The sequence below is a fragment of the Rhineura floridana genome, chromosome 8, assembly GCF_030035675.1.
Source record: "Rhineura floridana isolate rRhiFlo1 chromosome 8, rRhiFlo1.hap2, whole genome shotgun sequence".
In the NCBI taxonomy this organism is placed as follows: Eukaryota; Metazoa; Chordata; class Lepidosauria; order Squamata; family Rhineuridae; genus Rhineura; species Rhineura floridana.
This window is the reverse complement of record NC_084487.1, coordinates 65,558,799-65,571,239: the sequence shown is the minus strand read 5'-3', so window position 1 is coordinate 65,571,239 and position 12,441 is coordinate 65,558,799. Positions and strand designations below refer to the sequence as shown.

At 40.6% G+C, this 12,441-nt stretch overlaps 1 protein-coding gene across 1 annotated transcript in view; it reads left to right on the top strand.

The window, feature by feature from the left end:
• OTOGL (otogelin like) overlaps positions 1-12,441 on the top strand; it is a 123,347-nt gene that overhangs the window by 85,621 nt on the left and 25,285 nt on the right. Inside the window, exons 33-38 of the mRNA XM_061639651.1 lie at positions 2,739-2,880; positions 2,991-3,176; positions 5,961-6,173; positions 7,677-7,781; positions 8,000-8,107; positions 11,804-11,905. Coding sequence (XP_061495635.1) covers positions 2,739-2,880; positions 2,991-3,176; positions 5,961-6,173; positions 7,677-7,781; positions 8,000-8,107; positions 11,804-11,905 — 856 coding nt within the window. The remainder of the gene's footprint in view (positions 1-2,738; positions 2,881-2,990; positions 3,177-5,960; positions 6,174-7,676; positions 7,782-7,999; positions 8,108-11,803; positions 11,906-12,441) is intronic.

Genomic DNA, 12,441 nt, shown 5'->3' with positions numbered 1-12,441 from the left:
AACGGCATGATGATATCGGCTGTTTTATTTTCAATACCTTTCCTAATTATCGCTAGCATGGAATTTGCCTTTTTCACAGCTGCCGCACACTGGGTCGACATTTTCATCATGCTGTCCACTACAACCCCGAGGTCTCTCTCCTGGTCGGTCACCGCCAGTTCAGACCCCTCACCACCAGTTCAGACCCCATGCATATGATATAGTTCTAATAGTTTCATCTCCTGAGGGTACTGTTCTAGAAACTGGAGGGGTGAGGGGAGCATTATCTTTTTTTGTAAGATAAATGCAGAGCAGTGACATCCAATGTCTTGTGAGTTGGATCTCCACATGCACTACAGGATTTCCCCTTCCTTGTCTCCCCCTGAAATCCCATGCACCCCACATATCCCAGATATGCTCCAGAGAATCCTCCAAACCACTGGTGGAAAGACACAGTCAGGTTTCACCCATAAACATTAGATCTAGAGGTATCTAATAAAAAGGGGGGGAGGGAATAAATGGAAAGAGGGAAAACCCCAGTTCCTTATCTGGTGGGTTATGCTTGAAAACAAGATCCTCCATAGTGCAGAGTGGTAAGCGGCGGTAACACAGCCGAAAGCTCTGCTCACAGCCAGAGTTCGATTCCAACGGAAGGAGGAAGTCGAATCTCCGGTAAAAGGGGTCAAGGTCTGTGACGTCCTTCCCTGGCACCACCTGTGAAGCTCTCACTTTGTGGCTACCAGCAGACAGGTTTATTCTTACCCTTTACAGTATTATGACCGATCTCAAAAGATCCCACTGCTAGGCAGCACCACCCGACACTCTGTAACCCTTTTAGCCAATAGACTGTGCCTAGTCTCTGCCTGGCTATTCCGATACCTTTTGTCAATGGGTATAGGTAATTTGTAAACCCCCCTGCAGACCCTTGACTCTGAAGCATACAGCCCTGGATTTCTCTGTAGGACTGGATACACTTTCCTCCCATCTGCCGCTGCCACCATTCGATACAAACTGTTCAGCCTTGGTTACTTGGTTTGTGTTTCCCAGCTGAAGGAATCAGGCTTTTGTTTAACCAAGAAATATTTATTAAGAATTAGAAATAACAAGATTACTTAATTACTTTGTTGACAAGCTTATGGTTTCATATATGTTTTCTTATGTACTTTACTTCCTAATAATTGCCTCAGAACTCCGACTCACTCTCAACAACAACCTCCAAACACCACCTCAATTCACCACCAAACCTCCACCCAGATTCAACTGTCATTCTTCCATTTATACTCCCAGCCATTCAAACGCTCAGCCAATCCTTCAGCATTCTACTGCTCATGTACTCCCCCTCCTCTTTCACTCCACTTACCATATATCTTCTATATAACCAGCACTTACCATATTTACAATATAAGCAGGAACATCACAAGGTCCACTCAGCCTTCCATCCATCCGTGGTCGGTAAAATGAGTACCCGGCATATCCTGGGGGGTAAAGAAAGGCCAGGGAAGGAACTGGCAATCCCACCCCATACATACGGCCTGCCTAGTAAACGTCGCAAGACGTCACCCTAAGAGTCGGAAATGACTTGCACTACAAGTGCGGGGACACCTTTACCTTTTTTATGCTTGACAAAGTGGGTTGTTTTAAAAAGGAATTAATATAAATTAATTATGAGTCCCTGATAATAAAATTCCAAAATCCACAGTTGGGCACCTTTTATTGGGACTAATCAAAATGTCACAAAAGTGTGATAAGCTTTTTAGTTCTCCGGAGCTCTTAATTTGGTTGTTAATCAAAGCAGGGAATGAGGAGGATATTGTGTAATGGTCTGATGCCAGCTCTGGCAGAGAAGGTGGCAAGGCTGGTTAGAAGTTACAGGACCACAACTTGCTTCAGTAAAAGTTGACAGCAGACTGAACCTTTTAAAGCTCCTGCTGACAGACTACCTCTCTCAGGCTCCACCTACTCTAGATTCTTAAATGACCAACCCTCTGGACTGAAGATCGACATTTCTCCATTCCTTATCCCCCTGCCTGGTGTGCCCCCTGTGCTGCTGGACTGGTAAAGTCCTTTGGGGGATGCATTTGGTTCCTCAGGTTCAGGGGAAGGCGTCCATAAGAGCCCAGACGCTGGCCCTAAAGGTATAGGAGGTTTTCTGAGGGCTCATGTTCCTCAGCCTCAGTTGTTTCCTGATCTCCACCAGCAGGCTCAGACTCCTACACCTGGTCTGGCTTCTTCACTGGAAAGTCTGCAGCCTCTGACTCTGAATGTACACTGCTGCTGGACTTTGGCGGCATGACAGGAGACAAGGGAAAATGCAAAATGAAAAGTACAAAAACAAGGCTGATGTAGTAGTTATGAGGTCAGGTTGTAGACTCAATTCCAAGATGAGGATTGCAGGTTAAATTAATCCTTTCCAGGTGCTACAGAGATCAGTTAACCTATCTAGAAGCCTGAGAGTTTGAAAGCTTGTTCACTTTTGTGACATTTTGGTTGGTCCTAATAAAGGTACTGCTCAACTATGAATTTTGGAGAGTTTTTTCCTTTATGGGCCAGAAAGACTACCTTTGCTTTTCATACTAAAATGAAGACCTTGGTAAAGGAATGGAACAAGCTGAGTATGTTTTTAGTGCATCACTACTATTAAAATGTTGTTTACTTGCTTTATTTTTTTTGTTCCAATCTGTCCTAGTGAAGACAGAGGAAATCTAGCATTAATAATGAGTGTTCATCGATCCATCTCTATATAATATATTTTCATTTAGGTTTCACCACGAGACTTTTGTGAGAAAATGTGGATCAACAATACTTATTTTTGGAATTATGAATGTGATGCTCTTTCTGCATATGTAGCATTGTGCAACAAACATAATATCTGCATTAAATGGAGAACACCAGATTACTGTTGTAAGTATAGTACTGTCTTCTTCTCTCACCATGCCCCCCCCCCCGGCTCCTTCAATGAGTATACGAAAATATTGCCAGTCTTTATTTCTCTCTATATATGTGACTTGTAGCACTCCGTTGTCCTGATGGGAAGGAATACCAGCCTTGTGTGCAGCCCTGTGCTGCTAAAACATGCCTAAATAAATGGTTCTATGAAGAATCACCATGTTCCTACTTAAGAGAAGACTGTGTTTGTAAAAATGGAACCATTCTTCATAGAACAGACTCTGACCTCTGCATTCCAGAAGAAAAATGTGGTGAGTAAACCTGTAGCTATGTAAGCACATTTTTACCTATTAGGCCCAATCCTACGTGGTTTCTGGTGAGGCAGAGGCATGGTTTTTATCTCTGTCTTTTGTTTATCCAAATAGTGTGAAATTAATAGATAGTGCAGAGTACCTATAGTGTTTGTATTGCCTAATGGGCGCAGCTTGAATGATTGCTCTCCATCTACAGGCTGTAAAATCACTGTCAGTGTCTATTCTATGCATGTTGATTCAGAAGGAAATCCCATTGAGTTCAATGGGGCTTATCGCCAAGTAAGTGTCCATAGAATTGCAACCTGTGTCTGTTTTAGATTTTGTAGTAATATTAATGGGTTTCCTTCAGTGTGCTCACCTTGGTAGCGATTTCAAAAAGGTGGATTCATAATTTTTGTGGATCATGGTGAAACAATGTTAAAAATGTAGTTGAAGACTAACTGAAGAAGCTGAAAGACTGCCTAGTGTGATTATTCATACAATCCCATTGTTCCCATTTCCACAAAGAACACCCAAACATTTACTGATGTTGTCAATTTATTGATGTTGTAATCCCCCCCACTTCCTTTCCCTACTGGTTGCCATAATGAAGCAGGTCATCTGTTTTTGCATTGTAATAAACCAAACTCTATAAAGGAAGCAATCATAGAAAGTAATTCAGGATTTGTGTGCTATAATTAGTTATATGGACATGCAGTCAAGCTGATAAAACAGATCAGGAGCCATTCAGTAAATGAGCTTAACTGTTGCTGTTGTTGTTTTATTAATTTATGAATTACCATTAAGCTTTCACATAAGTCTCAAGGTAATTTAAAATCACACAATAAAACAGCTAAAATAAGTTTTAAAACAGTACAGAAAACAACTACATGTAGGTTTAAAAACAATACCAATAAAAACCCAAGGCAGAGACCTTTAAAAAATCATTTAGCTAGAAAAGTTTGGCAAAACAGAAATGTCTTCAATTTTTTCCTGAAAGTACAAATATTGGGCATCTGTTGTATCTCAACAGGGATGCTGTTCTACAAAATAGGAGCAGCCACACTGAAAGCCCTGCTCTAAATTGCTGTGAAGTGGGCTTCTGATGTTTTAGGCTCTTCAAGGAGAGAGACTCTCTTGCAGAACATAGTGACATACTGAGCATGCAAGGGGAAGGTGGGATCTCTCAAGTAACCTGGTTCCAAGTTGTGCAGGGCCTTATATGCTAATATAAAAACCTTGAACTTGGTCTGGTAGCAGACTTGTGGCCAGTTCCAGTAATGATAAAAGTAACCTTAAAGTCATTAAGTCTTAGAGGCAGTCCTCTGATGAGTGAATACTAAATGCTTGGGACATTTTCATCCTGTTTTGTGAACTTCAAGAGAAATTTAACTGACAGCTGCTGGAGATAGGATGCTGGATTAGATGGAACTAAGACTGATCCAGTAAGGCAATTGCTAATTTTCACAATAGTTCATAAAACCATACCAGTTTCCTTAACTGGACTGTGATGAAGCAAATGGGTAGCAGAGATTTGGGGTCATGCCAACATTGCCCCTCTAGAGAAAGTTCAAAATGCTTTCATCCGATTTATCCTGGCAATCCCTCGAGGCACGCCTGTATCTTTTCTAAGGTTAGAGACAGGCCTCTATCCTATAGAGTCCCTGGTTCATGCGGCTCTGGCCACGTATTGGCTAAGACTCACATGCATGAGCGATGCCCGCCTCCCCAAAAAATGCTTTATTGAACAATCACAGACTTCCTCCTACATTACCTGGCTAAACCGGACTAAATCCATCATGGCCGTTTATATGATTAACATAGTTTTTACACCCTCCCATCCCTCTATGCGGGAGAAACAACTATTGAAGGAAAGAATTTATCTGTACTCCAAAAGATGGGTCCTCCACTCTTCCACTAAATCGTCTCCCTCTTTCTGGTAACTCTGGTTCAAAACGACTTTTATCATGGAGCAATATCTTACTTTTTAATCTGCCCCCCTATTGAGAAGATCGTTCACGGCCTTGCGCCTCCAAACTATGCCTTCAGCTATGCTAGAAGGGAGATACAATAACACTCCAATTCACCTCCGCGTTTGTATTTGCAAATCAGGAGAAGTTGAGGACATCGTCCATTATCTATTGAGATGCCCCCTCTATAAAGAACCGAGGTTGAAATTTCTTCTCTTTGTTATCCATTCCATGTCAAACAGGGCCCCCCTGGAACAAATATGTATCCTCCTAGTTGGCAGTGATGCCTTTCTAACGCAACAAGTGGCCAACTTTGCTTTGGCCGCAGGGAAAATTAGAGCCAAATATGCAAAACTATTAGTAGCGGCACAGGAGTTGTCCTAACTTCCAATGCTTTTTAATCTTTTTATCCTGGGTTGGAAGGTGACCTTAACTACCCTATGTCACGCCCCGTCACACTTTTTAACATTTATATATGTTCCTAGAATCTGTATTTGTATCTGTACTTGTATTTGCACTTTATTGCGGCGGCCTATGAGCAATTAAATTAAAGTTTCAAGTTTCAAGAAGCAAATGGTAATATGTACAGACTTAAACTCTGATGTGTATGTGTTCCTAATCAGGAAAGCAGATAATTATGTTTTGGACATAGCTATTCAGTAACTAAAAGCTCTAAATTGCACATTTTTTAAAAGAACAATCTCCAAAGATGGTCCAGGTATAATGCAAGTCTCTTATGCAGAAATTGCAAAAATTAATTTCCTGATACTTCTATTCAGATATGGTCTATATTTTCAGAGTTGCTGAGGGATATTATGTTTTTCATTCATAGCATGTACTGATAATGAAGGACATCCCCGCTCTGCTGGAGAGGTTTGGAATGGCTCCAATAAAGGATGCTGCATGTATAAGTGCTTGGAAAATGGGAGCATTATTGCTATAGAGCCTGAATGCAGTAAAGATCTGCCACCAATATGCAAGCGGGAAGGTGAAGTTATTATTAATGTAGTCGAAGAAGGGGGTTGCTGTCCAAAGAAAGTCTGTGGTATGTAAGTTTAAACATTATGTTCATAGGAACTGATTTGTGTTCCAGGTTTTTTTTTTTTGTCATATTGCTTATGGTTAGAGAAAATATGCTTTCTCAGTCATAGATAAAGTCCATGCTGATGTTTTGGAGAGAAAAAAGTTAGCACATAGATATTATGGTTCTGAGCCCTGCTGTGGACATGAGCTATGAAAAGACTCTCCTGAGTTGTTTTGGAAATGTCCCATCACCACTCAGCTGAGGAATGGGAGAGGAGAGTTTAGAATCAAATACCTATCTGGTTATACCCCCTCATAGAAATGTAGGAGATGGAACTATGGCTTACAGATATCCTCACAATTATGGAACATAATTATGGAACAAGACCTGCTTGGACTCTTCTTCCCAACAGCACTATGGATGCTGAAAAAGGGAATTGCAGTCTCATCTCTTGGAAGCCAAGAACTATCTGAAAAGATTCCAGAGGCATCTGGCTTGAACAGCGTAGCCTTTATCTTCCAGCTGTGTGCTGAGCTTCCAGGAACAGATAACCTTTCTCGTAGCATCTTCATGATTCTCCACTGTAAACATAGATTTCTCTGTTTTCATTTTGTTATGGAAATATGCAGAGTAACTCAGCGGTCTGAGCTTGGAGTATGCCAGTATGTGTATTTACCTAAGTAGCAGGATTTTACCCTGCATTTAGATCACTGAGACTTAAGATTTAGTAAAATAAGAAAAGGCTACTTTATTTATAGAAATACATAGCAGATAGGAAAGGCATACCTAGTTCTAACAAACTAAGTTCTAAGTTGGAGACGCAATGCCCAGACGTGGGTATTGACCTCATGGCTCAGGAGAGAGAACAGAGTCGCCTCCTCTCTCCTTTGACAGTCGAAGAAGACGACAAAGGAAGGAGGAACAGATAAGCTTCCCTGATATGAATCTACAACGGAAGTTAGGTAGAGGGAAACACAGGTAAAGGTAGGCAAGCCTAACCAGCTGGAGGACCCTAACTCTATCTTCCTTCTGGAATACAAACAAAAGAACCCAAACAGGAGTTGCTCTTACCCAACTTTTAATATGAATTTTCATATGGCTGCATTTATTATATTAAGTCTTCCTCCATGAATGGAGAAAAACTTTGGACATTGATCAGCAGGCTAAAAACAGTGTTGCCATAATTTGTTCACTTCCCACTTCTGATTTTGTGTAAAGCAGATATATATTTATTTAAAATATTTCTCTGCTGCCTTTAAGAATAATCTTTTCAACATCTAAAATAGCTGATAATAAATCAGTTATTATAATCAATCTAGGTATTATAATATTAAGTATCACTGATTGAAGTTCATTTTTATTTGGAATATCTTACCTTATGGAAAGGGACTGCAAAGATTTGCATCTTTTATTTATAAATTAACTATAACTCCTTGAAGTTATGTATAGATGCCATCTTCATGAGATGCGATAATGTCAGGTAACATTAGACTGATTGACTTGGTCTTCTAATTTTATATTTAGAATGCAACATGACTCTATGTGACCCAATTATTCCAACCTGCAAAAATGTTGAAAAGTTAGTAGTGGCATACAATCCTTTATCATGCTGTCCTCAGTACCGATGTGGTAAGTGATAAATTTTTATGTTTATTTTGTGATGTTTGTATTCTACTTTATATCCTGCCTTTCTTCTGTAATGGAGTCCAGGCAGCATACATGTGGTTGAATTGAAATTGTTATATTAACAGGTTGTTCATGTAGATATGTGTAGTTATTTTCTGAGGATTTAAAAAATAATAAAATAATAAGCAGTTACTAGAGAAACTGTTTTGTTTTTCATTCAGAATGTGATCCATCAGCATGCCCCAATGCTTCCCGTCCAGAATGCAGGGAAGACCAATTCATTGTTGAAGCAAAACAGGAAGATCCTTGCTGTTTCTCCTATTTGTGTGGTGAGTGATAAGTCTATGGGTAAGCAGGAGATTCCAGAATATCTACAAATTTTCATTTTCATTTCATTTCATTTTTAATTTGTATACAGCCTTTTTCAGAGCTTGGAAAAGTTACTTTTTTGAACTACAATTCCCATCAGCCCAATCCAGTGGCCATACTGGCTGGGGCTGATGGGAGTTGTAGTTCAAAAAAGTAACTTTTCCAAGCTCTGGCTACATCACTGCACTCAAGGCTGTTTACAACCATAGAAATGACAAAAATATACAGAAGTAATCATACTATCATCCTATAACTTATTTATTTATTTATTGCATTTGTATACCGCCCCATAGCCGAAGCTCTCTGGGCAGTTTACAACAATTAAAAACATTAAAAACAAATATTCAAATTTAAAAACACATTTTTAAAAAGCAATTTAAAAACGTATGCTAAAATGCCTGGGAGAAGAGGAAAGTCTTGACCTGGCGCTAAAAAGATAAGAGTGTTGGAGCTAGGCGTAGCTTGTCAGGGAGATCATTCCAAAATTTGGGGGCCACCACAGAAAAGGCCCTCTCCCTTGTCGCCAGCCTCCCAGCTTCCCTCGGAGTAGGCACCCGGAGGGGGGCCTTGGATGTTGAGCATAGTGTACAGGTGGGTTTGTGTTGGGAGAGGCGTTCCATCAGGTATTGTGGTCCTAAGCCATGTAAGCCTTTATAGGTTACAACCAGCACCTTGAATTGAGCTCAGAAACATACAGGCAGCCAATGCAAGCGGGCCAGAATCAGTTTTATATGTTTGAACCATCTGGTCCCTGTTACCAATCTGGCCGCTTCATTTTGCTCAAGCTGCAGTTTCTGAACTGTCTTCAAAGGCAGCCCCATGTAGAGCGCATTGCAGTAATCTAACTTGGAGGTTACCAGAGCATGGACAACTGAAGCCAGGTTATCCCTGTCCAGATAGGGGAGTAGCTGGGCCACAAACCGAAGTTGAAAGAAGGCACTCCATGCCACTGAGGCTACCTGAGCCTCAAGAGACAGAGATGGTCCTAGGAGAATCCCCAATCTACAAGACCTGCTCCTTCAAGGGGAGTGCAACCCCATCCAGGACAGGTTGGACATCCACCATCCGGTCAGAAGAACCACCCACTAGCAGCATCTCAGTTTTGTCTGGATTGAGCCTCAGTTTATTAGCCCTCATCCAGTCCATTGTTGCAGCCAGGCACTGGTTCAGCACATTGACAGCCTCACCTGAAGAAGATGAAAAGGAGAAATAGAGCTGTGTGTCATCAGCATACTGATGGCAATGCACTCCAAGGCTCTGGATGACCGCACCCAATGGTTTCATGTAGATGTTGAACAGCATGGGGGAACAAAATATATAATGCTACAAAATATAAAGTAATGCAAAATAAGCTTTAACAAATGTTACAAAAATACACAATAATACATATACAAGTGTAGCACCAATACAGATTACTATTAAATAAACCCCATATCAGTCCCTTCTGCTTCTAACATATACTCCCTCCCAGGGTCCTGACTGTCACCCAGGACTCCATCCATCCATCCTGGCTCTCACCCAGGACCCAAAGTCAGCTCAGAGTCTCACAAGAAATAAGGGACCTAGGAACTGCTCACATCATCATAAAAAACCCCTCCTTACATCATCATAAAAACAACGTAAAGCTTGTTTTTATGAATAAACACTAAGGTATATGGCAATTCATATAAAATATCAAAGTAAGGTACAAAATAACAATGAAACATAAAATACCATACATACCATATAAGAAATAAAAACATAAGAGCCCTGATGGATCAATCGCTTATCTAGTCCAGCATTCTGTTTCTACCACTTAGTTTCATCAAATGACCCCGGGTTCTGGTATTATGAGAAAAGGAGAAAAAATCTCCCTATTCACTTCTCTACAGTGTCACTGTGCATAATTTATACACCTCTATCGTGTCCCCCCCTTGTATTCACTTTTTTCCTAAGCTAAAAAGCCTCAGACATTTGCAACCTTCCCTAATAAAGGAGTTTCTTCAGCCCCTGGATTACTTTAGCTGCCCTTGCCTGTAAATATAGACTTTTCTTTGTAAATTTGGTTACAAAATGTGCCTGTTTCTAAAAGTAATATGTAGGTACTGTCAATTTTAATGGATGGTTTTCTCCTCAATATACAAAAATGACACTATTGGAAAGGGATTGGTTCCTGAGTTTAATTTAGGAAAACTTATTCAAACATGCGTACACAAGTCACAATTGACAGCACAAGTTTTGTATTTTGACATTCAAATTCAGGTAGCTATTGTTCCCAAATTTAAAAAGCAACGTATGAATTGTGTCTAAGAAATGGCTAATCTGTTGTTGGAGTCTGGTCTACATATTGTTAGGCCCTGTTTAGGGCATACAACATGGATTCCTTTGGACTTGATCCTGAGAGTAATGCCTTTCTGCTGCTTGTTACGAGTGGAATGTATTCCCTCCCACCTCTCAACACAGACAAAGGCTCATGTAGCTTCCTCTGGCTGGGAGGGGGGCTTTGAAGCCTATCAGGCCACCATTGGTGGCCACTGGGAAGCAGACAGCTGGCTACTATCCTGAGACTCTGCCCTTCTCTCTTGTCCTTTGCGATTGTTGGCAGCAACCTACCTACTCTTTGGAAAGTGCAGGATTAGCCAGTAGCCTTCTGGGGCTGAGTAGGAATTCTTTGGGCATCTCTGATTGGCCTGTGGGGTGCCTTTTTCCCTACCATGTACTGTTCTGATATGGGACATGTGGTTAATTTGGCTTAATTGGCTGCTAATCTGTCATACCTTGGCATTTGGGCTGGGTTGGGAAGGAATTTGGCTTTAAGTAAAGTACTCTGACATACCTTTCTGGAAGCCCATTGGACCAACCACTTACCATTGCTGGCTGGCTTGAGTGGTTTGCCTGGTCTGATGGTCTTGGAATCTGGGTGCCCACCCTGCTGAATGCTCCCCCTCAGCTCACCTTCATGGTAAGTGGCAATGAGAACCTTTCCCTCATGTAATGATGGAGTTGGGGTTTAAGCCGAGGCAGTGTTAGCCAATCCGGGAGAGCAAGGTTTTTTGGCATGTTCTTGTTCTCTGCCCAGATTCAGCCGGTCCACTGAAGATCCTTCTGTTCTGCTAATAAAGTTGTGACCATTTATGCCAACTTTCTTGTGTACAAGTCTTCGTTCCAGGGTGTGGGGGTAATTCTATGTATATGTGAAGTGCAATGAGTTTTCTCCAAAATAGCATTCCATTAGTTCCCAAACAGGAGGAGATGAGAACCTTATTGAATGGGTCAAAAGTAAGCAGCTTAAATCTTAATAAAATAAAATAGGAAAGAGCTGAAGGTGTAGGCAATGTTTAGGACTTTGAAGGCTATGCCATTTTTTAGGGTTTTTAAATGTATTTTAGTGTTAAAAATTGTTTTATAAATTTCAGTGTCAATCTAGATTTGAGGCACCTGCAACATTCATTTGACTTGCCTCATCAATACACTGACCACATCTAAGAGTAGGTTGAAGAGTGACAAAATGCTAGTTTGTTCCAGTATGAAGTAACACTAGAGCTTTAAAATACTATATAAATGATAAATTTTAGCCTACTATTAGCCATTTTTATTGTCTTGCAGTACTTTTTAAATGTCAAGAAAGCAATGTCATTTATGTTTTAACTGGGTGATTGATTTATTTTCTCTTGTAGTTTGCCAATCCTGCATTGAACCTATTCCATTATGCAATGAAGGGGAAATTCTCACTGTAGATCCTAGTTCCACACAGTATTGTTGCCCTCTTTACCACTGCGGTAAGGTTTGCTTTGTTAATATATCTTGGATTAAGATGACTGCTTCTTTTTGTCGTTCAATGACTGTTGCAGTTGCCATGCTGTGGTATCAGTGTGGGACTTGGTTTCTTTTCTTTACTTGTGTTCTGAAAATGCATATTGAGAAGAGACAGGAGAATTACCATGAATAGACACCTTTTCTTACAGGAATGATCAAATGCCATCTTGGATTCATTCCTGAACATGTATACATTTATAAAGATGCATGTTATCACCATTAGTTTCACAATAAACTATAAGGTAGCTCCAGCTGAGCAGTAGTGACTTATGCAAGGACACAGAAAGAACTTAGTTGCATGTCATGGTAAGCCAAACCATGGTTTTAGTGTGAATGTATGAGCATGTTGATTCCTGGAGGAGATCACAACTATTGTGAACTCAGCTATGGTTTGACTTAGCATGATGTCAGACAAACCATGAGCTGTAAGCCCAAGAACAAGCCATAGTTTCAAGTTATGTGTCTGGAGCCAGACAACGCATAAGCCCATGTTTGGATA